Genomic DNA, 26982 nt, shown 5'->3' on the forward strand with positions numbered 1-26982 from the left:
GGTATTTCATGGAGCAATTATGGCATATCAGCTAAGCCGAGGGTACGGTACGGAGTACCGAGCCGGTACTTCGGCCCTCAGCCTTTGCAGAGGAATTCCTTTAACCGCCCTGCCACCTGCTGACCCCGTCGATGCAAAACGCTCACCCTCGACCTTCATCCTTCCTTTTTTGCTGCAGATGATGTGCCGCCATACTTCAAGACGGAACCCGTGCGCAGTCAGCTGCACCTGGAGCGGAACCGCCTGGTGCTCACCTGCATGGCGGAGGGCAGCTGGCCGCTGGAGTTCAAGTGGATTCACAACGAGACGGAGCTGACGCGCTTCTCCCTGGAGTACAGGTAGGCTTAGCGTCTGACGACGCTTCGTTCAACCAACTGCCTTATCGCTGCCTCGCCATCACTCTTCGTCGCAATTCCCTAATCTTATCTCGCACACCTGCCAGAGAGACACACACACACACACACACAGACAGTCCCTGCTCCCATATCAAAGTTCCCACCGCCCCCTTTATTCTCCGTGTCTGTCCCCTCTGCCGGATCCACTGAAATCTCCCCAATGTACCCCATCTGTGGTCGCTGGCGAGGGACTCAGCGAAGGCAAGATAAGCTCCTTAAACACAGCAGAAAGATCTGTACCGTGACACAAACGTCAGATCAAATGTCCCTTTTTCTGTTTTTTTTTTTTTTTGAAGCGGGAGGGGGTGTCCCCAAGAGCTGGCTCTAACTACAGCTGACACCTGCCTGTCAAAGGCAGATCGGGAACGTCATGGGGAAACTTTGAGGAAAAAAAGGGGCTTGCTGATTCCTGCACACCAGGTAGCCTACATGCGAACCTGGCCGCAGACCCTTAGTGTGAACTCCTCTGCGTGTAGGTGCCTACGTGTAGGTGTACGTAAGTGTTGACCTTCTCGCCGACCTAGTTGGTCCTATCAGGGTTCTGCTGATGCCTGTTGTTTTTCCTTCAGGACCTTCTATCTTGTGAGTTGGGCAGCTGAGCCCCGTAAGTCCAGTGGAAACAAAGCTAGACAAGGTCTTTTGTTGAAAGGCAGTTATAGGCGCACTCTTAAAAAGCATTTCATCTTTATTTGACGGCCCCGTCAACCCAGCAGATCAATACCATAGAGCAGGGGGCGGAACTGCACTGCATGGAGCAATATAAAACCCAATGACTGCGGTCACTCACAGCTGGAGATAGAGACTTCACAGCCGAGCTGCTGTTTCTTGATGCCCTGGTCAATCAAGGGTCAGCGCTTTATAGACTAGAACATACCTGGAGTCCATCAGGGGGCCCCCTTACACAGGTTTGCTCAGTGTATTCCGTTCAATACCTTGTTTTCGGTTTTCTTACCAACCAAACTACGCTCTACATGTATCATTCCACGTGTGTCGGCACAGTGGCACAGCGAGAAATACCGGTTCCTCGCAACTCCTGGGCTGTGAGTTCTGAGGTGGGTACAATCCGTGCTTGGTTTGTGGCGAGTTTGCGTGTTCTCCGCGTGTCCGTGTGGCTTTGCTTCGGGTGCTCTGGTTTCCCTCCAAAGTCCAAATGTGTGTTCCGGGTGGATTGGTGACACTAAATAGATCACGGTGTGTGTCTGAGTGTCAGTTGCATTGCCCTGTTGTGTGAACAGGTGAACGACTAGTTAGGCAGTTTGGTATTGTACAACTAACATCTACAATGTCTTAGGCAAAGGCATTAGATAAATAAAAGCAAATAGAAATGATGTAATTCGGTACAGTAATGGGCACCACAGCGGTTAAGGACACAGACTTGTAATGTGAGGGTTGCTAGATCAAGTCCCAGAAGAGGAGTGTGTATTTCTACCATGTATTAATGCAGGAAAGGGAGGCAGTCTGAGCCGAGGAGGAACGCGGCCTGTGACATTTAGGAGCGACACCGTACGGTTGCTCTCTGCCCCGCATGGGCTGATGCAATGTCTTCAGCATTGCCTCTTGCTCCACTCTTCTAGTTGTGAGCCCAGTACGGCACATCTAGCGTGAGACCCCCCTGTGAAGGGTGCCCATCCTTTTTTGTGCCTTTAATTTCATTAATGGATACAATTTCATGCTGGCTCTGAGCAAATTAACACAAGTTGGGGCCGACGGTTCTCTGTACCTCCAAGGTTCGGGGAGGGGTGACCGCAGCTTGTTAACGAGATTTGCCAACAGCGCAGGAGGCAAGGAAGTGAAACAAACAACCATTAAAGTCCATGTGTTGTGATGGGTGTAAAGTGTTGGGCGTGTGTGGGATAAAGTCTTGCTGGCTTACGTTCTGTTTACTTGTGTTAGTTTTCTGGGCGGTGAGGGGAGGTTTGGGCCTGGGGAACCGAATCGCCAGTGAAGAGGAAAAAGCGAAATGTTGGAAATGGCTCGTGAGCCGTCTTCCATTTCCGTCGGCACACAACTCGCATACTCCGTGGTGTTTCCATTGTGAACGAATAGAAGTCGCCGTGAGAGGCACCGCTGTTTTGAAAATGAGCAATGTTCTCAGAGCGCAGACCTCTCGCTGCTAAGGGTGTGTCTCGGGATGAACATTTCTCACCCCGGATGATCGTATTGCAGGAGTAAAACGTGGGAGTTCGGGAACAGCTCGTGTCCACAGCTCGACACGGTTCACTCGCAAGATCTCCGACCCAACATTCTTTCTCGTTTCTGGTGTGGGAGCCGCTTGGCACTCACAGCCCTGCGCCCCGTCCTACCCCTCGCGAACCCTCAGTGGAGCAGGGCTCTTTATCACCACCTGCTATCTGGAGCGACTGGGACTCCGGAGGAGCCAGTTAGATGGAGTATCCCTCATCGATTTCCGGTACAGTTAATCAGGTCCGGGTTCTTCTTCCCTGGACGGTATTTATGTGGCACACTTCCAGGTGAATGACAGGACAGAGGGGGAGGGAAACCATGATTTTAGACACTGTGATGCTGGTAAGGTTTGATAGGATTGCTTCTGTGCCTGTTTGCTCCTCACTATGAGGATCTGCCCGATGTGCACGCTCAGTTTTTTGGGCAGTGACCTCATTGTCCGCCCTGACCTCCAGCGGCTGTGAGTTCCAACGGGTACCCAGCCCAGCCAAGGCCACAGCACGCCCACGTTACGCCAGTTGAAGAGGTGGAATGTGGGTCCTGTCCACAACACAAGGTAAGCATAGCAGGGGCATGAAGAAGGTCTGTTTGCCTACTTGGATTTCACTGGGTACCAAATCATCCGGAGGTCTCGGAACGCCCAAAATTGCAGAGGAAGCAGTGCTGAATTGTGGTTGTGGGGAGAAGCGGGCGGAGAGCTCATCAGTCTGACTTCCCGGCAGCTCTGGACAGACTCGGCCTCGATGGGTTGGTGAGGCTCCTAGGCACCAGAACATCGAGATGATGGGAATTACGTCGGGCTGATGGAAGCTCCTCGGGCTTCAAAAACATTACCGCTCCATCCACCCACGCCGTCTCCTCCTTTCCATCTCTCGGCTCCCATCACCCGTCTGTCCCGGGCTGCCGTGCCCCCCATCCACCCCCACCGCCACTGCGGTTAATGAAGGGACCTGACACCAACTGGCATCCAACGGCAGGCCGATCAATCACTGTCTGCTCCCCCCACCCCGTCTCCCGCTGCCCCCGCTCGCTCATGCGCCTCCCCCCAAAGGTTAATTGTATTCATTATCGAGGCGGCGGCGGCACCGGTGGGTGGAAACTCCATAAAGTCACCCTGAAGGTCTGTCTCAAGACAGTGAGCTCTGTGGGCCTCGCAAGGTTAGAAGAAAGGTACACCACCTGTCACCCCTGGTGTCTCCCCCCTGCTGTCCCGCCGTCTCGTGCAAATCCCCCCATCTGTCCTCCACTGCCGTTGTCGAGGACCGTGCATGTGCCGTGAACAGGAAGAACCTGTGAAAGGAAAGCAGAGTAGCCCTGTGCCGAGCGGCAGACCAAACCCCGCTGTAGTTTCTGATCGCGGGTGAAAATGCAGAAACCTGCGCGTCGCCACAGCTCCTAATTAGTCCATTAGCACTAATAGACTTCACGCAAGAAGTAATTTAGCTCACTTGGCTGGGTGCGCACCCCCGCTAACCCCACTGCTAATATCGTTTGATACCTCATTATTGTCTGGTAATAACAGCACCCATCGACCTGGTCTCCTGTCAATTTTCTGTCTCGTCCTTTTCCCTCTCCCTCCTCCTCCTCCTCCTCCTCGCCTACCCTTCTCTTCTTCCCTCCTTACCTCTTTGGCTTCTCACTGTGCGAGACTGGTGTGGTGCTCAATCCTTCCTCTGTGTTTCTGGCTATTTCGGTCCTCCTTGTGATGGACGTCGGTCACTCCAGAGCGGAGCCTAGGACCATTGTTTACGAAAGCATAAATAGGTTCGTGCCGAGGACATGGGGATGAGGGCTAATGCCAATTCACAGGATTTATTCTAGGCATCGCTCTACAGAGAAAGCCAAGGAAGGGAGAAGCTTAACGGACCTGACATCTCCAACCTCCAACCCGCCTTCCTTCTTCTCAGCCCTTTCCTGGGGTTGTCTTCAACGGCGTCATCCTGTGGTCCCTGTCTCCATCCCTCCCCCAGTCTCAGCCTGCCTGGCTGAATGGATCTCTTAACCGTCCTCGCAGTATCGCACCAATCGATCTCCATCTGAGGTCAATAGCTTTTTAAAGCATCAAGATCGAACCTCAGACTATCTCTTCTCCGGCACCCCCGCCCCGCGCCCGCCCTGCACCCCCCTACCGCCCCACTTCTCCCCCCATCATTGATTTTTGGGATCAGAGAGCTTTTCCAGTGCAACAAATTGTAGCCAAAGTTTCTGAGGTCATTTACCTTTCGGTCTAATTGTAGAGCCAGAGATGGAACCATGAGGATAAAAACTGACTTTTAAGTTCATAGCATCATCGCTTTTATCGCATTTCCATCCTCTTCATGCGTAGAGCATTTTTTGTAATTTAAGAGCCCATTTATTACAGTTTTTGATCAAAGACATTATCAGAGCAACTCAGGACTGAGCGGTTCATGTCCAGCAGATGTGGCTGATCTTCTTCCGATTCCCAGCACCGATAACTTGCAGTTACGGCAGACGTGCGCGGACTGCTGCACATAATCACAGAAATGCAAGCAGCATCTCCTTGCGCCAGCGCTCTTTTCCGCTCGTGCTACCGAGTTTGCCTCTTTTTCTGTCTGTCACGGTGGACGTCGTGGAGCACAAAACATTTCTGACGGCACCCATCATCCCCCCGCAAATCAGAAGAAATCTTTGGGATGGAAGCAGGAAACCCATGCGTGTGCTATGCTAAGCATGCTAAGCATCTGTTTGATGGGTAAACACCGGCAATTCAAAGAACTTATCCGTCAGAAAGATGCGCAAACAGACTTTGTCATCGGTTTTACACTCTTTTCAAGCTTCTGTTTTCCGGCTTCCTCACTGGGGAAGAGAGGGGGCTAAGTGTTCCCCCACACCTTTTCAACAGCAGAATTTGCTACTGCCATTAGACTGATCGTGTCCCTTCATTAGAGAATCAACGATAAAGCCCACTGCATGGCGAATGGCCAAATTCATCCTTTCCGATTATCCAAAACGCATCTTAGTTTGACAGTCAAGCGTGGCACAGGTGTGCAAATAGCTGTTAAATATTTGTCCAGGGATTTGAATGTGCTCTGCGTTGCCCAAACAGTCTCTTGCATTTTATAGTTTATTTTTTGCTATTGTTTTTTGGAAGGCAATTATGGTCGATGTGATATGTTTGGCCTCATACGTCTCTGCACATATACTTAGCGCATATCATGCCCCGGTGCCCATTAGAATTTTGACAGAGCTCCGGTCGGCATCTCAAAGTGGCGCATTCATTACTCTACCCAAAAGAGTATGACTCATCCAAGCCAACGATGCCGTCTCCTTTCAAGTCTCCTGCAAAATCTTGCGGAGTTCCAGCCGCGCCCAGGGATTGGCCACTCCAGTTTTCGGATTGAGTATGTCGGAGTGCCACCCTGTGGGCCGGAGTAAGTACTGCGAACAGGAGACGTGACCAGTTGCGAAGGAAAGCCGGGACTTAACGTTAGCTGAGATAGGGGGCCGGAGCATGTTGACAACTTGTGAGGCACCGGTAGAGAAAGCCGTCCCACATTAATATCCCACTGATTTGTTGAGCATCTCACTTGGGTAACAACAAATATACTACAGTGCTGGTGTTTTGGGTCACTCTGAACAATGGACATCTCTGAGGACCCACAACTCCACTGATCAATGGATACACACGGCACCATCCATTACCCCCTGGCAGGAGCCGTGCTCCAGTGCTGTTTGCGTCACCCTACATAACCTCTGTGAAACGCAGCTGTAGACTCTGACAAACTGCATTGTTCCCTCTCCGTTTGCCTTCCAGGTACTTGATCCCCTCCCTGGACCGGTCCCACGCCGGTTTTTACCGCTGCATAGTGAGGAACCGCGTCGGTGCCCTCTTGCAGAGGAAGACGGAAGTGCAGGTGGCCTGTAAGTGGCAGGGTGGGGTCTTGGGCACGAGACAAACATGGCCGAGAAAGCCAAGCATCTCTGTGTGTCACGACAAATGCAGTCCATCTGAATTGCTCCGCCTTTCTTCCTTGGACAAGCTAAGGTGGACGGTCGCTCATGGGAACCGTCCCATCTGACCATCCCTGCTTTGTTTTATCTGAATCTTTCAGTGTTTTTTCTTTAAATTTTTGTAGTTCTTTTTATCTGTAAGACCTGCTCTTCTGAAGCCAGACTGCTTCCATCGTTCAGTCGAAACCAAGGCAGCATTTTGTCCACGTTGTCATTTTTGTACTCTGACATTATTGCAATTATTTATGGGAGCTTGGATGCCCAAATTGACATCACTGTAAATTTCAGAGTGCATTGACCTGTTTCTGTATCTTATGTATACAGTGTGTGTGTTTGTGTGTATGTTTGTATGTATATTTTTCCACCCATCTAACCATTTCCAGATACTGCTTTTCCAGTCACATCACGGTGCCAGTCCTGCAAGGTGCAGGGTGTAAATCTTGGTACATTCCAGATAAAATGGCCACCAAAAACAGAATCTAACCAATGTTCATCATGCAGAGAAGAAAGGAATCATGTGGTTGCAGACCTGTCAAGAATCTCAGGAAGGACAGAGTTTGGCTTTTATCAGCAAGCAGAGCTGAAGCAATTAAAGGTGTAAAAAGACACCTTGCTGGAAGAAACATGGAGACGGGAGATTAGGGTCATGCGGGCTGAGGAAACCTCATATCAAAGTCAAATTTTTCATTTCAATTTCAAGTACTTAAGAAATAGTCTACACCTGGATTACCTATTTATTCCTAAAGGGTGAGTGAGGGGGAGGAGTTTTCCACAATCTCTGTGCTCTTGAAGCCTTGCCTCACAACTTCAAACTGAAATTAAAGACTTTTTTCTCATTTTTCAATGGAGATTTTATTGGAATTAATTATGTTTTCGGTTAATTGGCTTTTTTGATTAATTATTCACATGACTTGAAAAAAGGCGCCTTTGATTTTTCCAAGTTTCTTCACAGAAGACAGATGAAAAGTTATCTCGGGAGAAAAACGTACCGTTTCCCAGCTTTATGTAGGTGTAACGATAAGTCAAACCTCAGCTAGCCCTGAGGTCGAGGTGTTTGGGGGCAGCAGCGCTGGCACAGGTTGCACTTCACTCTGGCCATCCTGCTATGGTAATGACACGATGAGTAACAAGAAGGCTGAAGGAGACCTTTGTTGTAAGATCAACCGCATGGCCCTGGTTACTGACAGATAATAACAGTGAGTTGTTAATTTTACAGTTATTTAACGTGTTAATTGAGGAGTATGTTTGTTTTCTGTGATTTTCTTCATTGCTTCAGCCTCACGCAAACTTATTTAAATATTAAAAGAGAAATGTGGATTAGAACGTAGGTCTTTCGATATTGGCTACTAAGTACTCCACTACCTACTGTCCCAGGGACAGAAACGCAGCCTCATCCACTGCTTCGGGAAATGAGGCTTATTTATACTGATAGCTGATGCCATATCAAGAACCTTACTTAGAGTAGCTGGTATTTTGTCTTTTCAAATCTGAGCTTGGAGAATTTTGTAGGCAAGAGCAGTTCCTTAGCCAGTACATCAGCTTCTGCCCTCAAATCCTCCAGACTAAATGCCATTATGACAAGCTCTCGTGCAGCACTGGAGAGTGTCAATCAGGTGTCCTGCAGCGGTACACAGGGGACTAGAGGCGATATCACTCCGAGAGCTGTGTTTCTCTGGTGTCTCAGCTTATGGACAGTGCGTGGATTTTAACTTTTTTTCTCTCTCCTCTCAGTCATGGGCAGCTTCGAGGAAGGGGAGCGCGCACAGTCAGTCTCCCAAGGGGAGGGGGCCGTAATTCCCGCCCCACGGATCCGCAGCTTCCCCCAACCGCAGGTCACATGGTTTCGGGATGGACGCAAAATCCCACCCAGCAGTCGCATGTAAGTCCCAGCCCAATAAAATGTGTTTATCAACCATCTAATGTGAATGAATTCAGTGCCTCTATCCTCAGCTTTGATCCTCAAACCTACTGGTCATTAGCCCAGCTCCTTCCCCACAATGCAACATGTTGTCTGCTTCTTTGTTCCTTTTCTCCGAGATCTCCTGACACCTCCTCCGCACCCTTTATTCTTCCCGTGCTGCCATTGCTGTGTGATATTTCAGCCTTTCCTGAGGCATTCTTTTCCCAGAGGCCCTTACTGTTAGAAACCGGCCTTCTGCTTGGGCATGTCTGCTTCTGATGCACAAGCAGTACAAACCAATCCAAAACCCTCGGCTGCACATAGCTCCTCCTTTTTCAGCACAAGCATTCTGTGCTTTTTTCATTTCCAGCTACAGAAAAAGTAAAGGCTGTCAGAGTAGATGACACAGTGTTACACAAGGGCTGGGGGTGTTTCAGGGGTTCTTAACCACAGTAGTCGCTGCCCTTAAAAGACCAAATTAGGTTCTGGGGTTTGTTTTTAACTCCTCTGTCAGAAAGAGTCGAGTGAAGTCAAAGTCATTTTCGGAGGAGGCCACATAGTTTGTGGTGACTCCAGTGTGAGGCCCCGATGCTTTCTCTGTAATGTGCCTAAAGTTACAGGACACTAAGTTGCTCAAAACCAAAAAATGTTTGGAAGAAAAAGTTTTTTCCTCACCATGGAACATGGATTCCTCCAGCTGATGTCCTTGTTTGGACTTATTATGCTTTCTTTTAGGCCAGTATAAATGTAGCTGAAAAAATTTTATTCCTCCTTCAATGATATGCTTTGATTGCCACTTGGATTTCCACCACGACCTTCTGCAGTTTCCTTGACACCCAGAGAATGTGCCATCACCATGATAAAGGACACAAAGTTGTCGCTCTGAGTTTGAGCTCTTTCTGATCACGGTTCTCTGTGTAAACAAAACTATTCTTGGGTGATAAAAACAGGATTTGGAGGTGTTGCCATGCTGCTTGAAGAGGGTCCTACAAGGGTATGTTGCCCAGGGACTGGAAGAGTCGGGTGAACATCGGTGTGCTACCCAGGGAATCCCAGTTGAAAGCAGACCGATAGCAGGCCGATCCGTCTCTGCTGATCCTGTCTTCTCTAATGCTCCATAAAGGGCATATTAAACGGCTTCTTCTTATCCTCATTTCCCTCCTCCAGCCGCAGTCATTAGTGTGCATTAAACTTCACTGGAGAAAGGTCAGCAGCAGCTGGCTCTGCTTTGGCAGCTCAACGGGGCCCAACTCTGGGAGATTTCAGGGCCAGCTCCGAAGCAGTGAATCTACCTCATAGCAAGCTCTGAAACCAGCCTTGATTCAGGGAGTCCACCCAGCTGAAAGCACCAAAACCAGTTTTTATTCACAAAGATAACCCGATCGAAAGCTCCGAAATTAGTCTCAATTCACCATGTCCACCTCAGTGCGAACTCTGACCAGCCTCGATTCAGGAAGCCAACTCACTAGACTCCCAAACCAGCTTGGATGCAGGAAATACACAAAACTCTGAAATTAGTATTGATGGAGAAGGTCCATCAAAGAGAAATTTCTCAAAATAATCTGGATTCAGAAAGTCCACATGTGTGAAGCTCCTACTTTCATCTTCATTCATAAACCCATTCAGTAGAAAGTGCCTAAACATTCCGTATTTTCAAGAAGCACTAGCAGCAACCTCCCAAACGAGAGTAGAGTCTCATGTGCATTGTGCCGAACAAGTTGATGCAAGCCTGACCGAGTGAACTCATCTCAGACCAACCTGCAGAAATTTCCAAACCGATTCTGGGGTCTGCTCTGAAGGAAAATCCAAAGCTGTGCCCTTGTGAGACGATGAGCACGTGGCCATATCTTATTTTCCGGCGACGGCCACCAAACGTGTTTATCCCACAAATGTGAAAAATGGACCTTGAGCCTTTCCAGTCTGCATACACTTCTGCCACCACGGTTGTGGTCCCTGAGAGAAACGGACAGAACAAGATGGTCTTCTGAGGACTGATTATGTCTCGATATCAGAGTTTTCTGATGCTAAACTCAAGGGCCTGCTTTCAGGTGCTTTTTCTCAGTGCTGTGCATCTCCATACATATGGAAACTGCCTCTCTTTCCATCTCTCTCTCTCTCCCCCCCACTGTCTCCATCTCTCTAGCTGGCACAGACCCCCTACCACGCGCCACTCCCACCCCCGTCACCCCTTAAGCTTTAGAATTGCTCATTCGACTCAGGCTGCCAAGGTTACTTTGTGCAAATGAGTGGTGGCGATAACATTTTTTTTAAGAAAATCACTTAATTGAATTTGAACCATGCCACTGGCACCTCTGTGGGGGACCGCAAGACTCTCGGAGAGTGAAAACAAAAAACGATGACCTTGATGAAGGCACCCTCTCATTCTGTCTCCACCATAAAGGAATGCATTTCTTGGGCCTGTGAAAATCGAGACCTTGGAGTTACACCTCACATTCTGGTCAAAATGAGTTATTGACACAGGAATTCTCTGGCTATCACCATTCACCTCCGTGTTCTTACATACCTGACATTTTTCTTAACGAAAGATTTTTCAAAACTTGTCAGTACGAAACCGTTCTATTTTAGTAGCTTTAAAGCACAAGATCTCAAAATCCCAAGTAAAAAATCCAAAGTGTCTCACGGCTACGTCTCTCTGCTGGAGCTGTGAGGTTTCATTGCTGCTTTGCTCTGCTTTCTAATACAGGGCAGTGTTGGGCAGGGCATTGGTAGTTGAGTGGCTGCACGTTGAAGAGAAGCAGCCATTTTGTCCACCCGTCGCAGTTATTTTAAGATATTTAATCAGAAATGAAGCATCCCTCCTCTGCGCCGACACCTTCACTTAATGTAACCGGACCAGAGGCAGACTGCTGGATGGCTGGATGTTTTATTCAGCCCCTGCTGTGTGTGCCGTTTAACCTTTGCACTGGCCCTACAGGATTCCGTCTCTCTCTCTCTCACTCTCTCTCCCCATGTCTCGCTCCCTTGCTTCTGTTTTCATGGAGACTGCAGGCGTGCCCCTCCTCTCTCGTGCGGAGCTTGCTTCATCAGAGTCGGGGTACTGGATGTCATTTATGGCCTCCTGCCGAGAGCGCCCGTCCGACTGTCGTTCTACCGGGGCTAATCACGTCGAGACGGTGATTTCACTCTCTGGTCTGAACCCCTCAGAAACGCCCGCGATCATTTGAAGGCACTGGGAAAAGCCACAAAGGCAATTTCACTCGGGTCATAGACAAAATGAGCCTTCTGTTTTTTTTCTTCTCCCTTTTTAAACGTTACCCAAAGCACTTCAGCTATGGTGGTGAGTTACATTGACATCCGGTCACAACCAGAGCCTGTATCAGTCATCATTTCCGTGGTCGGCGGTCATCCGGCCAGAAACGCGGGAAGGAATATCTTTAGACGTGTTTTTACAATGCAAGAAGAAGAAAGTTAATCCAGAATAAAGATATGAACAGATGGATAAGCCTTTGTTACACACCTCTCCCATGGGATGGGCTATGCGATTTCACTCAGTCATTGAACTTCTCAACCTTCAAGCTCTCCTTCAGCTGTGAGCGCTCTTTGTTTTCTCTCTCATGCCTGACTGGCTAGATTTTGTTCTGCGTGTGCTGACGGGCTCTGTCTATAGCCGACCGCTTTCGCTGAACCGTGTGCCATCGTCCCCAGGGCACACCTTTTTGGAGTAGAGTACAGCTCATTAGCGACAAGGCGTTACAGGGTAAAAATGTCCACCCCATGCACGACTGGCCTCAGATCCATCCACCTGCAGATTTTGGGTTTTTTTTTCATTTTAATTCTGTGCCTTGTTCTCATTCACTGTTCACTTAGTTTACCTGTATAGGTCAGTGGACATGGAAGAATGAGTTGATCACTTCATCGCGCTGAGGGATCATTGCCATCTCTCTGCTCGCTGTTGAGGGAGTTGGGCTTTTTACCCTCTCCCTTCTGCTCCTCCTCAGCGGCTTAGCTGAATGCTTTGTGCAGCCAGTCCCTGGGGGCTGCTGGCCGTCATGCGATCGAATGCAGTGGCCTGTCAAACTCGAGAGAAACACAGCAGTCTGTCCACCCGTACAGAAGCATATCGGTCCGTTCACCTGTGCAGCAGCACTCAGAGTAGCCTGCGCCCTCTTGGCTCTCCAGTGTGGGGTGGCCAAACCTTGAGTGTGTGCCTTGTGCTGAGATAGGAATCCATGTCAGGGTAGCGGAAGGAAGAGGAGAGGAGGGGAGGGGAGGGAGGCCTCAGCACTGGAACCATTACTCCTCTGTGCTTGCGGACCAGAATGAAAGGCCTTTTACATTTCTGGTCATTTGATTTGTTTTGTTATTTCCATGGCTTAATGGCTGTGTAATCAGTTCTTCCTCCGCAAACACATTTGCCCGGAGCTACGGCTCTGGAGCTGCCAGCTCCTGAATGGGGTAAGAGTCCTGGGAACTCCGCAGTGCTCGGCTCACTCAGACGACCTTGTGAGCAGTTGGTAAAGGTCCTCCCTGCAGCTTGAGGCGTTATTTACCTCTCCGTTTGCACAAGGGCACTGTGGATGCCCTCAGTGTAATTACCAACCCCATCTTTTATTGAGAGCGATCAATTAGCGTGCTGGCTGCAGCCCTGCAGCCCGTCACTGCAGTATGGATTCTCTATTACTCAGATGGGGCTCCAGCAGTCCCGGGACATTGTCTATTCATCCTGCACCCTTTGGCTTGAGTGGTGCTCCTGCTTCTGCCCTCGTCCATCAGCATGTATGTTCTTCTGAACCCGAATTAGCCAGGGAACCCGGCCAGGAAAGGACCGAGCTACCCTCCGAGTTCTAGTCTGCAGGTGAGCGCGGCTGATACTGCGAGTCCAAGGAGTGTGCCTTGTTTTCCAAGCCCTCACGTCAGGACTCAAAATAGCGGCAAATGGAGAGCAAACAGCTGATTACTTCTGTAGCTCCCGGGTGGAAAAGTCTGTGGATCTCTCTTCCTTTCAGAACCAGGAGGCCTGAGCACAGCTCAGAGAGTGGGGCTGAACAAATTCTCTGGGACCGGCAGCTTGGTCCCTTAGTGGGGGGCTGTCCTGGTGTCAGTCTCAGTTTGTGGGTGATGGAGGTGCATCGGTTTAAAGACGTTCCTTCTTGAAAATGTTGGGTGCTGCGTTGACTTTTGCTAAAACTTTGATTCCAAAAGTACCAATGACTGTGTCACTTGTGACTTAATTTGAGAGACACACACACACACACACACTCAGATCCAGAAAGCAGCACCAAAGAATACTGATCGTGTTTGACTCACCCATCCATCCACCTGTCCTCTGCCCATCCCCCTATGGCACTTCACTCAAAAATAAACAGGCATGAGGCATAATTACAAATGGAAATCCTCACCGCCTCCGGCACACCAAGGCAGGGCACCGTAAAAGCTACTTCGCTCTCAAAATAAATTATAACGTTCCACTCGTGTTTCTCTGCTGCCCGAGTCTGCTGAATAACAATGTAATGAAAATAGGAAGTGGTGCTTTTGCTAACTAGCACTGCTTTTTAGGGTCACCATGCGATGCCGCTGCCCAGCTCACACACATTAATGGTGGGGTGTGTCCGGGGCATGCGTTTTGGCCCCTGTCGTTACTACAAGTCGAGCACCCGTCCAACGTGAGCTGGGCATCTTTCCGTCTTGTCCAGGCCAATTTCCCAGCTCTTTGGCTCGACAAATCCCAGCACGGAGCAGAACGTGCTAAAAAGTCATTAGCGGCTTTCGCCTGCCGGCGCGCTCGGCTGTGGGCCGGGAGGGAGAAACAGAGGAGGCCAGACGGGGAAGGAATGGCATATGACATGTAGCTCGTCAAAACCCTTGTGCCCCTCCACCCCTCTCAGTCCTACATCCACATCTCCTTCATCTTATCTCTTACTCTCCACTCTATCTGCTGTCACCTATTCAGCCCGATTGTACCACCCCTACCCTTGTTCCTCTGGCACGTCGCTCAAACAACACTTCCTCGGTGTGTCTCCATCCAGTCCTGCTGTGCTCTCTTCCTTCCTCATGAACTCCCAACTCGTCCTGGCTTTACACACCCCCGGCACGAATCCATCCGTCTGCCGCTTTCTGCTGTGTGCACCTCAACCTCGATGAGTATCATCCTTCTCTCCCTGCTCTGTATCCTCCCGCTTTAATCCCCGCTCCTCACACGAGTTCCCGTTTTACATGCGTGTAAACACATGCGCCCTAAAACGGCTCCATCTGCCCATCCCTGCCATTTGCACTTCTACCTGGCCCTCTCCAACCCTGCACTGTGGAAAAAAAAAAAAAAAAAAAAAAAATCTGAGCCTAGAGAACAATTATTCTAACTCATTTTCCACTGAATAGACACACAGTGATATGTGCTTTGATCCCCAGAGCCATTGATTTTGGGCATGTGGGCGAGGTGCAGAGTATCCACTACAAATGTTTGAAAAGGTCTCTTTCTGAATTGATTGCCGGGTAGAGCAGGAAGACCAGCGAGGGACCGCACGGGATAAAGCGAACAAAGAGGTTGCGTGCGAATAATTAACCACTCGGTTCACAGCTCACCGCTCTGTGTGTGTGTGTGTGTGTACTGTGCCAGGGCGTGTGTGTACGAGCATCTATTCATGCATTTGCTGGTGTTTGTGTGCGAATCCGTGGTGCGTACTTTTGTTCGTCTTTTACCCTTTTATACATCTGTCTATTAATGTCTGTGTGCATGTGTGTTTCTTTGTGCATGTGACAATCAGTAACTGGTCATCAGTGTGTCGTTGCCCTAATGTTATCTTTTAAGTGTGTGTGTGTGTGTCTGTGTGTGTGTGTGTGTGTGTGTGTGTGTGTGCGCGTTTGTCTGTTTGCGTGACTGCGTGCATGTGCTTGACTTTCAGTCTGTGCCCGAGCGTCTTCGTAAAAATCTCCATGTCTCCATGTGGATGTTTGTGTTTCTGTGTTTATGCGCCTGGTGGCAATGTGAGTGTTTGGGAAGCATCTGAATGTCTACGTGTGTGTGTGTGTGTTTGTGCACGTGCGTGTGTCTGCACACCATCTTGGGAACGCACCTCCTGGAGCACCTCGTTAAGGGCTCCTATGGCACTTAAGCCGAGAGCCTGGCTGTACTGAATACGGCTAAAGGATGGCTGGACGAATCACCTGAGACTAATTTACCGCTCTGGACAGCACAGGAGACCCACAGGAATCCATTATTCATCCGACGCCTCCGACATGTCACATTTGTAGTGGGGTTATATTAAATATTTACCACGGATCATCTGGCCGAGCTCTTCAAACCAGGCAGCATTTGAGGGACCGCGCTCGGCCGAGCACGACTCGAGAATTCGGAATGATGAGCGCCGTTCGAGGCCTTCAATAAAACACCTTCGGTAATCTCTGCTATTTATACAGGATCGTTCGGCGCACGGGCTGGAGCCGGACCCGCTAAAAAAAAACGAAACACACCGTAATGTCAGCTTCCGTAGCCTGGGGAGCACTTCAGAGCGATAGCTGCTGTTTGAAGGAAGTCGCCGCAGTGGCCGATTCGTAATGTCAGACATTTAAATTCTTTTCTTCTGTCGCGCACATCTAAGACAGCCCGTAATTATCGTTCCGTACGTAAAAATTTCCAGAAAATTGCGGCGCATTCATTAGCGAGGGTGAAGGAGAGCCGCAGGATGCAAATGCGGTCACGCTTATCTGTGCCCCGGAGCGCGCCGCAAAAAAAATGTGCGCCGACCCGCCGCGTGGATATGGCGAGGCTACGAGGTTCAGCTCACGGTGGAGGAAGGGTGCCGCCAACTGCCGAGAGAGGAAGAAAGGGACGCGTCGGGTTTAGGAGCTTGGAGATAAAAGCGGTTTATCTTGTTCCTGCTAATTGCACCGAGCTTGTCTGACAATTCGCCTCCTGAGCGATTGTTTGAAACTTGCCTTGTCCAGGACCTGCTGGGTAACCGCTCGCACTGTCTCTGGGGCTCTAATGACTTATAAATAGGCGTTAATCTCGCCGAGGGCCAGCGTGCCCGCAGCCCTGGAGTGCATGCCCATCCGAGCCGGTGCAATCGAGTAATAATTACGTCCGGCAACGCGGTGAAACGCAACAGGTGTTGGAGTGGAGATGCGTGTGTGCGTGTGTGTGTGTGTGTGTGTGGGTGGTGTGTGTTGAGGGTGCAAGTGTGTAGGTGAGCTCGATGTGGGGAGTCGTGTCCAAGGGGCTGTTTGCGTACGTCTGAGCCGACGCCCTGATTGGTATTCTCTTAACGGCCTGCCGTGCCTCGCATTTGCATTTCGTTTGCGAGCATCAGCACGGTAAACGGGGTTCGAACCACAAGCTGAACGTGATCTCACAATGGGGGGGTGACGCAGGCCAGAAGTATGCAGGGTCTCAGTTCTCTGTTTGTGTTGGGTGTCACAGTTAGCGCTTGTCACAGGTGTAACCTTTGACCCCGGTGTCCCATCGCCTGCAGTGCCATCACCCTGGACAACACCCTGGTGATCCTGTCCACCGTGGCACCGGATGCCGGGCGTTACTACGTTCAGGCCGTCAACGACAAGAACGGCGAGAACAAGACCAGCCAGCCCATCACGCTCTCTGTGGACAGTAAGTGTTGGCCGGTATGCGCGCGCACACTCGCGCGCACAGACAGACACACAAACACACACAGCTTGGTAGCGCAGTCCCAGGACGTGACACCTCCAGCTGGTTTGCTGCGTCTCCAGATGGAGCACGGAACCAGGGTAATGGACCAGACGCGGACAGACTCTCTCCCCGACTCCTCTCCCTCAACTCATCGTGTCTCGAGCTTCTCCCAGCTCGGTGTCCCGCTGCCCTCCACTTTACCCTGAGGAGGATCCCAGTCCTGCTCAGACACACGTCGCTGCAACCGAACTTGGGGACCTGCGCTCAGACACCAAAGCTGGTCTATAACACACACATTTCCCACAGAAACTCCCCACAAGTGGAGAAGCAGAGAGGTTCGTAATCCTGAATGTAATGGTGACCGTACCTCCCATCTTCACATGGCTGCCATGGGAGCAGTGAACTGAGAAACCAAGTGCGCGCTGTCCAAACAACTGTCCGGTGGCTCAAATGTGTTTCGGTGCAGTCTGCAACGAGGACAAATGTGAGTACTTGGCCTCACCGCGGTACACCGCCCGATCAAGTGGACCGCGAAAGAGACTCACCAAAGACCTTGAGAAAGTTCTGGCCCAGTGAGCGCCCCCAGACTCACCACCACCACCGCCCTCCCCGACCCACACACACACACACACACACACACACACACACACCTCATGTTGGCCATCTGAGGAGGACCAGCTGTGCAGAGGGTCGAAGGCCAGCCGCACTTCCACACGTAGCGCTTAGCAGAAGAAACAGCTTTTTGTAGCTGTGATTCCCTGAACAGCTCCTCAAACATCAGGACTTATGTGCACAGGTTTACTTACATATCCACCGTCACTGTCATGTCAGTGTCACTATCGCTCCCCGAACCAAATGCGGTGAAACTGTAAAACGTGTGAAAACTGTCAACAAACAAGAGTTTTGTCCCTTCTGCTTTTTCATGCTCAATATAGGAAAGCATCTTGTTTCATGGCGATGTCCCCAAAAAGTCTGTTTGCTAGGGATTGCTTTTCTTGCCGGAGCTCTTCCTTTGTCAATGTCCCCACAAGGGCGTGAAAGCACACACACACACACACACACACACACACACACACACACAGACAGAGCACACCGCTGGACCCACACTGATGTATTTGCTTGTGCTCCTGTGCTTTAAGTAAGTGAAGGTGCAGCATCGCAAATCTGCTTAGCCAGCCAATAAATGGCCATTTAACGCAGCACGCCTGCCTGCGGCCTTCTCAAGGTGAGTGGCGAACCTGGCGGGAGCGAGGGCTGCGCACGGAGCAAGGAGTCTGGGGGCACGGAGCTGACAGGGGGTCCCTTTGACCAGGCCCATTCATTAGACAGCTGCAGCTCACAGCTCCTCTCATGTAATTGAATTGCTTATTATTTTGGCGCCAGGAAGCTATTTGTTCAGCTCTGTGTCCTTTGAGCGGACAGTGGAGTGGGGGGGGGGGGGGGGGGGGTGGGTAAATGCACAGCGTTGCCGCACTTGTAAATTTGAGGATATGTATCAGGCCGCTCCGTCAGCAAGAGCTCAAACGGGCCGACTCCACCGCACGAGCTCACCCGCCGCAGGTGGGACGAGTCGGAGCCCGGCGCCGAGCCGAGGCCGCGTTTGCGTGTCGAGCGGCGCTGCGTGACAGGTCTTAAGGTTTTGCGCATCGCTGAGAGCCGTAATCCCTCTGAAGTCAGACAGGAAGATGTCACAGACCCTCTCTCTCTCTCTCTTTCTCTCTGCCGCTTTGCCTTCTCTCTCTCTCTTTCTCTCTCTCTCTCTCATCCTATCCCTCGAACCCCGGCGCTCTTCCTCTGCGCTGTGAGAAGGGAAGCGGTCAAGGCACAGCGGGGCTGAGGTTTACGCGCCACGGGGCCTTCGGACTGGGTTTCGCTCGTCGCTTCTGAGCGTCCGTGAGCAGGCCTGTTGCCAAGAAGACGCCCACCTCATGCTGCTCTGAGGGGGAGTCACACACCGGTGACACACAGTGAACAACAACGGGGGGAGGGGCACAAACGTCTACAATCCCGGCCTTGATGTATGAGTGCCGCGCATAGCGGCCGGGGTGCAGGTGTTTTGCGGAAGGGTGGGGAGCTCTCACCGAGGCGTCTGCGGAGCGCCTATGTAGGTGAGACTGGCTGGGTGCTCAGACGGTGCCCACACAGGTAAGGACGCGTGCGACCTCGGGGGGACTTCCTGTCCGACAATTACCCGTACCGCCCTGTGTGCATTGGACTGTGCGCTTCCCAGAGATGCTCTGTGTGTCCAGGAGCACAGCTGTTCGCCTGCGAAGGTCAGATGCACCAAAGGCCCAGCATTATGGTCTGCATTCTCTCCCGAGAATGCACTGCAACTCACCGTCAGAGTTTCGCCAGATGTCCATCGGAAAAATTGCGCAACGTCTCTCGCTTGTCATTGCCATTGCCAACGACTGCTTGTCCCAAGCGGGGTTGCGGCAAGCCGTGGCCTACCCGACAACGGAGGGCGCAAGGCCGAAGGGGGAGGGGACACACCCAGGCTGGGACGCCAGTCCGTCGCAGAGCACCCCAAGCAGGTTTCGAACCCCCGGCCCACCGCCCAGCGGGCATTAGCCAACCCACCGCGCCACCGCGCCACCGCGCCCCCCTCTCACTTGTCACACTCTGAATATGAACAACCCAAGACCCAAAAGAGTCTCTGAAAATAGAGTGTGACTTTGAACAACGTTAAATATTATTACCTATTAATTTGTCTGACTTTTGTACCTTAAATGTTTTATCATTGTAAAGTTACACACAGCTTGGCAGTTTTTACTGTCAGTTCAGGGTGAGTACCGTGACCCGGGGTCCTGCAGCAGGAGTTGGCGTGTGAGCCCGGGTGCCGTAAATCCAAGGCGATGGCTCTAAGCACTACCCACCTGCTGTTTGTAGCCTGCGGTAGCAAATTCCACACCACAGTGAAGATCCCAGCACATTGCCAGTGTCTCAAAGAGCTTGCGGCTTTTTCTGAGGCGTGAACCTGGTCGTTCCGGCCCGGTGGAACAGGTTGGCCTGGCTGAATGTGACTCTTTGGTTTCAGGCTGCGCTGCAGTTGGTGACTGCAGAGCTTCTCGCTCAGCTGAGGTCACCTGCAGCACGTACAGCTCACGCACAGGAGTCTATTGCGCCGTCCAGTGTGCTTCATTTCGGGTTTTTCTCATAGAGCGTCCTGCCCAGCAGGTTATCTCAGAATGCAGCAGGAGATGAGAAAGTACAGAGAAATATGCAACAAGTAGCATATATAATAAGGACACTGACGCACTGTTAGAATGAGGCATGGGGAGAGATGCCAGAAGGCAACAGAAGAGACGAATCAAAGCAAAGTGAATCTTATGAGAGTGGAATCTGAGAAAAGTTGGCGATCCGACCACCATGCATCCATCAGCGGTAACCGCTTGTTCAATACGGTGTCACGGTGGTCCAGAGTCCATCCCGGAAGCACAGGGCATGAAGCAAAGTGAACCCTGAATGGGAAGACAGTCCGTGTCAAGGTGTCTGTCTTTTTCTCCTGTATGTTTTTGCACATGGGTGTGTGTGTGTTGTGTTCATAGGATGACTGATCTTTTATAGATTTTTGTGCAATTTTTTCAGAAACAAATGACTTTACGTTGGGTTTTACGCAAAGCGCTCGTCTGCCCTGCTGGTCTACAAAGGAGTGGCGAAAAGAGGGGCCTTTGGCTCCCTCTAGAGGTGGAGAGGACTCGCAGCCAGGGGAGCACTTTTACTGTGCTGTGCACCGCAGTCGTGGTGCCATAGAGGTGGTTGGGAGTGTGTTAACTCAGCGTAGCTCTAGAGGCAGAACATGCGCCTGGAATGTGTGTCTGCGATGGGACTGTGTGCGTCGGAGAGCTTTTCCAACAGGACATCCATCGAACCGCTGTCCTGTAGCACCCTCCTCCGTTTCCAACGGCCCTCTGGAGCCCTTTTCCAGTCCCACCCCCACAAGAGCCCGACCACAAAGAATAATGGGCCCAGGAAGTGTATTTGGTTTCTAAACGGCCGTTCCGGAAAACAGATTTGCACAGTGGACGTGAGGGAGAGACCTTTCGCCGGAGCCTGTTTATGCAGGATGGGGCGCTCTCAGGGGTGGCTGGAGGAGGCCAGATTGAGAACGATTGCGACGTGTTTACCCAGGACGCCGCGCTATTACTCGGTGGGTCCGGTGATGATTATTGATATGGGCAGCCTGTCTCTGAGCGCCTCTCTTTGCCCGCAGCTATGATTTTATTAGCCGTGGCACCGGTCACCGCGCGCCGCTCTCCGAGCGTACATGTGGCCCGCATTCGCACGTCTCCGGGGTCCTGTACCGCTTCTTAACCCGTTAACTCGCCTCGGGTCTCGCAGCGCTCTCGGACCAGCGCCATGACTTCACCGCAGTCAGCTGTGATGCGTCTTGCGCTCACACACACAGACACACACACACAGCTGAAATCTCAAGTCTTGCAATCTGAATCCAAGGTACAAAATATGTCCGATCAGCTGAAGGAAGGTGTGTACCATATGATTTTGTCTCTCACACACACACACACACACACACAGACCTTCTCTCTGACCCTTTCCTCCCTGTTTCATTGTTTCCCATTAGATGTGGGGGGCCCCGCTGACCCAATCGCTCCCACCATTATCATCCCACCCAGGAACACGAGTGTGGTCTCTGGCACGTCAGAGGTGACCATGGAGTGTGTTGCCAATGCCAGGTATGTGACCTTTGACCTTTACAGTCGCTGGTAACCACAATAAGCAGTGGATGGGGCCTCACATTCTTTCTAAAGGATTTCGATTCCAGCAGTGACCCTTCTCTTCCCGCTGCCCCCGCAGGCCACTCATCAAACTGAGCATCACGTGGCGCAAGGACGGTGCAGTGGTCAATTCCGGCCTGAGCGACTTCAACCGCAGGCTGACCGTCATCGGTCCCATGGTCATCGACTCTGGGTACTATGAGTGCGAGGCGGTCCTCCGCAGCAGCAGCGTTCCCTCCGTCAGCGCCGGGGCCTACCTGCACGTGCTCGGTACGCAGCCGTCGGCCTGCTCAACGGAGCCCCGCCCTTTTATTCCTCCACCTCTTAACTGGTTCATTTATTCAAGAACCCAGCATCTTGAATCCTAGGGCACCATGAGTACACACAATTTCAGGTCCAAGTCCTGGCGTACCTGCTGTCCTTCCAGTGACAACCGTAATAAATGAGCGAAAGCAAGAGGTTCGAACTGTACTCTGCATTACTGCGTCACTAAACGTGTCCCCTATCAATTTCAGCCATTTCTGCCATTAGATATGTACTTAAATAGTTCAGATCCGCACTGAAAGATACATCTATGGCTCCGTCTCGGCACTCACCCTGCAACCTTCTGTCCCAGATTTGACTTCTTTAACCACGTGCCTCTGCTATTGTGTGAGTAGCGCCTCTTTGAGGCCACCGGCCATCGAGCGGTCCAGAGCTCAACTGAACCACTGGCCAGGACTTTCTTTTGTTCCCTCAAATTAATGGATACTGGTTCCTTTAAGTTTATAACAGCCATTTAGTTTACAGGCAGCTCACTTACTCTTCTATTCAGTGCAGAGTCTTGCCAGAACACCATTAAGAGCGGGTCGATGGCAGACGTCCCGCGGTCGGCTGCAATCTGCATTTCGGACCGAGTCGCCCTCATTCTCATTCTGCATTCCGCAGGAAATCATTCGTATTGAGCAGTGTCAGACCCGAGCGGGGCATTTGCGCCAAGCCGCGCACTCGTTGTGACTTGCCGTGTTTGTCCGTGTCAGAGCCGCCGCAGTTCATGAAGGAGCCCGAGAGACACATCACTGCCGAGATGGAGAAGGTGGTGGACATCCCGTGCCAGGCTCGAGGTGGGCGCACGCCTTCGTCTGTGTTTCGAGGGGGCCTCTGGTCCTTGGGATGGCGTTCGCTCATCGCTGGTGCCTTTTTCAGGCGTGCCGCAGCCCGACATGGTATGGTACAAGGACGCGGTGCCCATCAGCCCTGTGAAGACGCCGCGGTACCGCGTTCTGGTGGGGGGCAGCCTGCAGATCAATGGTCTCCTTCCGGACGACACGGGCATGTTCCAGTGCTTCGCCCGCAACCCGGCCGGCGAGGTGCAAACCAACACCTACCTGGCCGTCACCAGTACGTGTCACTAGGTCCTGGATTCACCCTCGACCTCTGCCCTCTAGTCCCACTTGCTTTCTTAAAAGGATGCTGTGCTCATGTGTCCCGTGTTGCGTACAGAAAACTTTTCCCCCACCATTTCTTTGCTCTTGTGTTGTCGCTGTGGAAACACAGCTGCTTGTCGTTTTGCTGGTGATTAATGGCTTTCGGGGAGCGCTAGAGAAAGCGCGGTAACGTGTCTCACGGTAGCCCTTCATCTCCGCGTCTTGCAAAATAAAAACCGACAAAGATTCTGCGGCACAAGGTGCTGCTCTGGTAGCCTGGACAGCATCAGCCTCGGTAATCGTCACTGTGCAGATGTGCATCTTATCCTTTGTCTGGAGGTTTCCCTCTGGTCTGCGGCCCACGTGTGTCCTCTCTCGTCCCAGGCATTGCCCCCAACATCACAGCAGGCCCGACAGACAGCACCGTGATCGACGGCATGTCCGTCATCCTGCACTGCGAGACCTCCGGCGCCCCTCGACCAGCCATCACCTGGCAAAAAGGTGCGTAGCTCCTTCGCCGGCTTGGTTCCCCAGCATCCAGTGCATACTGTGAAGCTGCGCCGTGTCGCTTGTTAATGTGAGCTCACTAATGCCCCAGTCCTGCAACAGAATGCCAGGGAATTTGGGATAATATGCTAATTGATGTAGTTGTTGCCATAATACTGCTGTAATGATAATAATAAGAATGCAACAGTTGGTTATAAGTGCTGATGGAGCAGCTGGTAGCGTGGTTAGAGCTGCTGCCTTTGGACCCAAAGTCTCACCTTCAGCAACAGTGCCCTTGAGCAAGGTACTTGCCCTAAACAATGGCTGCAGTGAAATTATGCAGCTGTACAAATGGGTAAATAACTGTAAGTAGCTTAACGCTGTAATTCGCTTTGGAGAAAAGCATCAGCTAAATGAGGTAAAGTAAAATGTCGTGTAAGTACTCCCGTCCTAGGATTTGGACGCGAGACCCGTGGTGATTCTTGCTGATAATGAGCCCTTTCCTGCAGGCGAGCGGGTCCTGGCCAGCGGCTCAGTTCAGCTGCCTCGCTTCACGTTGCTGGAGTCCGGAAGCCTGCTCATTAGCCCCGCCCACATCTCGGACGCAGGCGCCTACACCTGCATGGCCAGCAACTCACGCGGAATAGACGAAGCAGCCGCCGACCTGGTGGTCTGGGGTGAGTGGCTTGCTGGCGCTGCCCTCTGTGTGTGTGTGAGTTTCACGTCATCATCAGTCTGCAGGATAGCAAATTTCTCTTCCTCTGTTTCTCCCAGCTCGAACCCGCATCACCAGCCCACCACAGGACCAGAGCGTCATTAAAGGGACCAAAGCAACCATGAGCTGCGGGGTGACCCACGACACCAGCGTGAGCGTCAGGTGAGGCAGACACAGTAGGTGTGGCGCAGTACGCATCCCGCAGTACCAGCTCCCCTCCAGATGGGTGTGAGAACGCCGACTCCCGTGTCTGTGTGTGATTTATTTATGGGCGCCCAGCCGGCTGGATGTGTTCACTGATTTAGTAAGGAGTAAATGATTAAATGAAGGAGTAATAGCAGCGGACACCATCTTTCATTACAAACAACAGTAAGACGATTAACTGGGGAGTAACAACAGCTGCAATTAATCACTGCGTGTGTGTGTGTGTGTGTGTGTGTGTGTGTGTGAGAGAGAGAGAGAGAGAGAGAGAGAGAGTGTGAAAGTCAGTCAACGGTGGTGGCTACTGCTTCCTTCAGCCTGATACTTCACCTGGATATCTCGCAGTAGAAGATCACACTGTTTTTATTGTTCGTTTTTTAATTGCTCTAATTACGCCTCTCAATTAATGTTCTACTTTCCAGCCCAGAGTAACGGTGATTTTTTTTTTTTCTTCCCCACCACTCGTTTACAGCTGAATGTTTGGACCGAAGAGGTACAGGTTTAGTCATTATGGGTACAGTCACAGGTTCCTTAACGTAGCGCTCTTCCTCCTCACGGTTTCGTTCGCTTACGCGGCCGGGAAAGAAGAATAAATTCCAAACATGTAGATGTAGAAGAAATCTCTCTGAAAGGGTACAGTCACATAACATGGTATTCAGATGGCGGTGTGTACCAGCAGCTGGTGTAGCAGTTAGAGCTTCTGCTTTCCAGTCAAAGGCCCTGGGTTCAAGCCCACCTCCCTGCTGTCATGCCCTCGAACAAGGTACTTACCCTGAATTGATACAGTAAGAATTACCGGGAGTGGCGCGGTGGCACAGCGAATAGCGCTGTTGTCTCACAGTGCCTGGGTGGTGTGAGAGAACATGGGTTTGACCCCCACTCAGTCTGTGTGGAGTTTGCATGTTCTCTCCGTGTCTGCGTGGGTTTCCTCCGGGTGCTCCGGTTTCCTCCCACAGTCCAGAGACATGCTGTTCAGGTTCCCCCAGAGTGTGTGACTGACAGAGAGAGAGAGAGTGTGTGTTCCACTGATGCATGGATTAGTGACCCAGTGTAAGTCACCTTGGTGAATGAGGTGTGTGGGTTAGTAACACTACATAGAGCTCATTGTAAGTCACTTTGGATAAAAGCGTCTGCTAAGTGAATAAATGTAAATGTATGACCGGATTAATCGGTGTGTCTGTGTCACAGTGCAAACTTGACATTGTGAAGCACTTTGACGAAAGGGTCGGATACAGGAATGAATAAGAGCGAGCGGCTCTGGCGGTCTAAAAAAAGCGTTCGGATGCATTTGTGCTGCAGTCTGGACTTTAGGGTTAGAGTCTCTGCTGGCTAACAAGGTGCAGTGGTGCTCTTGCTCCAGCTCTAAGCTCGCTGCTCCACGCTGCCCGTCTCATTTAGAGAACTTTCGAGATCCGTCATCAGATAGCTGGGGAACGGAACTAACTGCGTCTTGCAATCGGGTCGCATGACAAACGTTGCTGTCCCCCCCGCCCCAGGTACGTGTGGGAGAAGGACGGCTCCGTCATCAACGCTCAGCCCACGCCCCGGGTGCGACTGGACCCGGACGGCACGCTGCACATCTACCAGACGTGGTCGGGGGACATCGGGACCTACACCTGCCGCGTCACATCCGTGGGGGGCAATGACTCGCGCAGCGCCCACCTGCGCGTCAGGTAGTGTTAATCGATGGTGTTAATTAGCACCAATTATACCGGTCCATGACAATCAACACCGATGTTTGCACCAAACTCAGTTATGTTGCAGTGAAACCTCCAAGAATGAGAAACAACAGAATAAGCCACTAGCCTCGATTTTAAATTAAAATGGACTTAAAATGAATAATACATATCAATACAAAAATATGATATATAATGCAGTGGCATTAAAATGTAATGTTGGTGTCATACAGGAAATGCCGAGTCTCTCTCTGTTCAGAAATGGAATATTCACACGCTCTCCTAAGATTTCCCTTCCTCTCTGTGATGGCGGCCTTCCTGTGTGCCTGTCCTTCATGGCATCTGCGCGGTTGTCCTGCGCTCCTCGAACCCGTTCCTCCTCTTCCTTTTCCCCTCTCTCACCTCCCAGTGCCTCTCAGACCTGCTTTCTCTTCCCCCACCTGCCCTTTAATCATCTTCACTCACCGTCTCTTCGTTTCCCTGGCAACCCCAGGCCCCTTGCCAGCACTGTTTCCCCTGCGCGGTCGTGCCTCCTTACCCATAAGTCTGTCTCTCACTCACTGTCCCTCTCTCTGTCTCCATATGTTTGGCTGTGCATCCTTTCCATGCGTTCTTCCCTTGAGCTCCGGAAGGAATGGACAGGCTGAGGTGCCAAATCAACATCTGTAGCATCTGGCCATTAATGCGCTTGTACCACATGGGGTGCTGT

At 51.3% G+C, this 26982-nt stretch overlaps 1 protein-coding gene across 1 annotated transcript in view; it reads left to right on the forward strand.

Annotated features, from left to right (window-relative positions):
• The first annotated feature begins 243 nt into the window (after nt 1–243).
• Nucleotides 244–26982, forward strand: part of sdk2b (sidekick cell adhesion molecule 2b) — a 66520-nt gene continuing 39781 nt past the window's right edge. Inside the window, exons 1-12 of the mRNA XM_029254328.1 lie at nt 244–338; nt 6355–6461; nt 8283–8430; nt 16881–17014; nt 21636–21747; nt 21869–22059; nt 22809–22892; nt 22975–23169; nt 23580–23696; nt 24191–24358; nt 24456–24558; nt 26094–26270. Of these exons, the coding sequence (XP_029110161.1) occupies nt 259–338; nt 6355–6461; nt 8283–8430; nt 16881–17014; nt 21636–21747; nt 21869–22059; nt 22809–22892; nt 22975–23169; nt 23580–23696; nt 24191–24358; nt 24456–24558; nt 26094–26270 (1616 nt within the window). The 5' untranslated portion in view covers nt 244–258. The remainder of the gene's footprint in view (nt 339–6354; nt 6462–8282; nt 8431–16880; nt 17015–21635; nt 21748–21868; nt 22060–22808; nt 22893–22974; nt 23170–23579; nt 23697–24190; nt 24359–24455; nt 24559–26093; nt 26271–26982) is intronic.

This window comes from Scleropages formosus, chromosome 1 (genome assembly GCF_900964775.1).
Source record: "Scleropages formosus chromosome 1, fSclFor1.1, whole genome shotgun sequence".
Lineage (NCBI taxonomy): Eukaryota > Metazoa > Chordata > Actinopteri > Osteoglossiformes > Osteoglossidae > Scleropages > Scleropages formosus.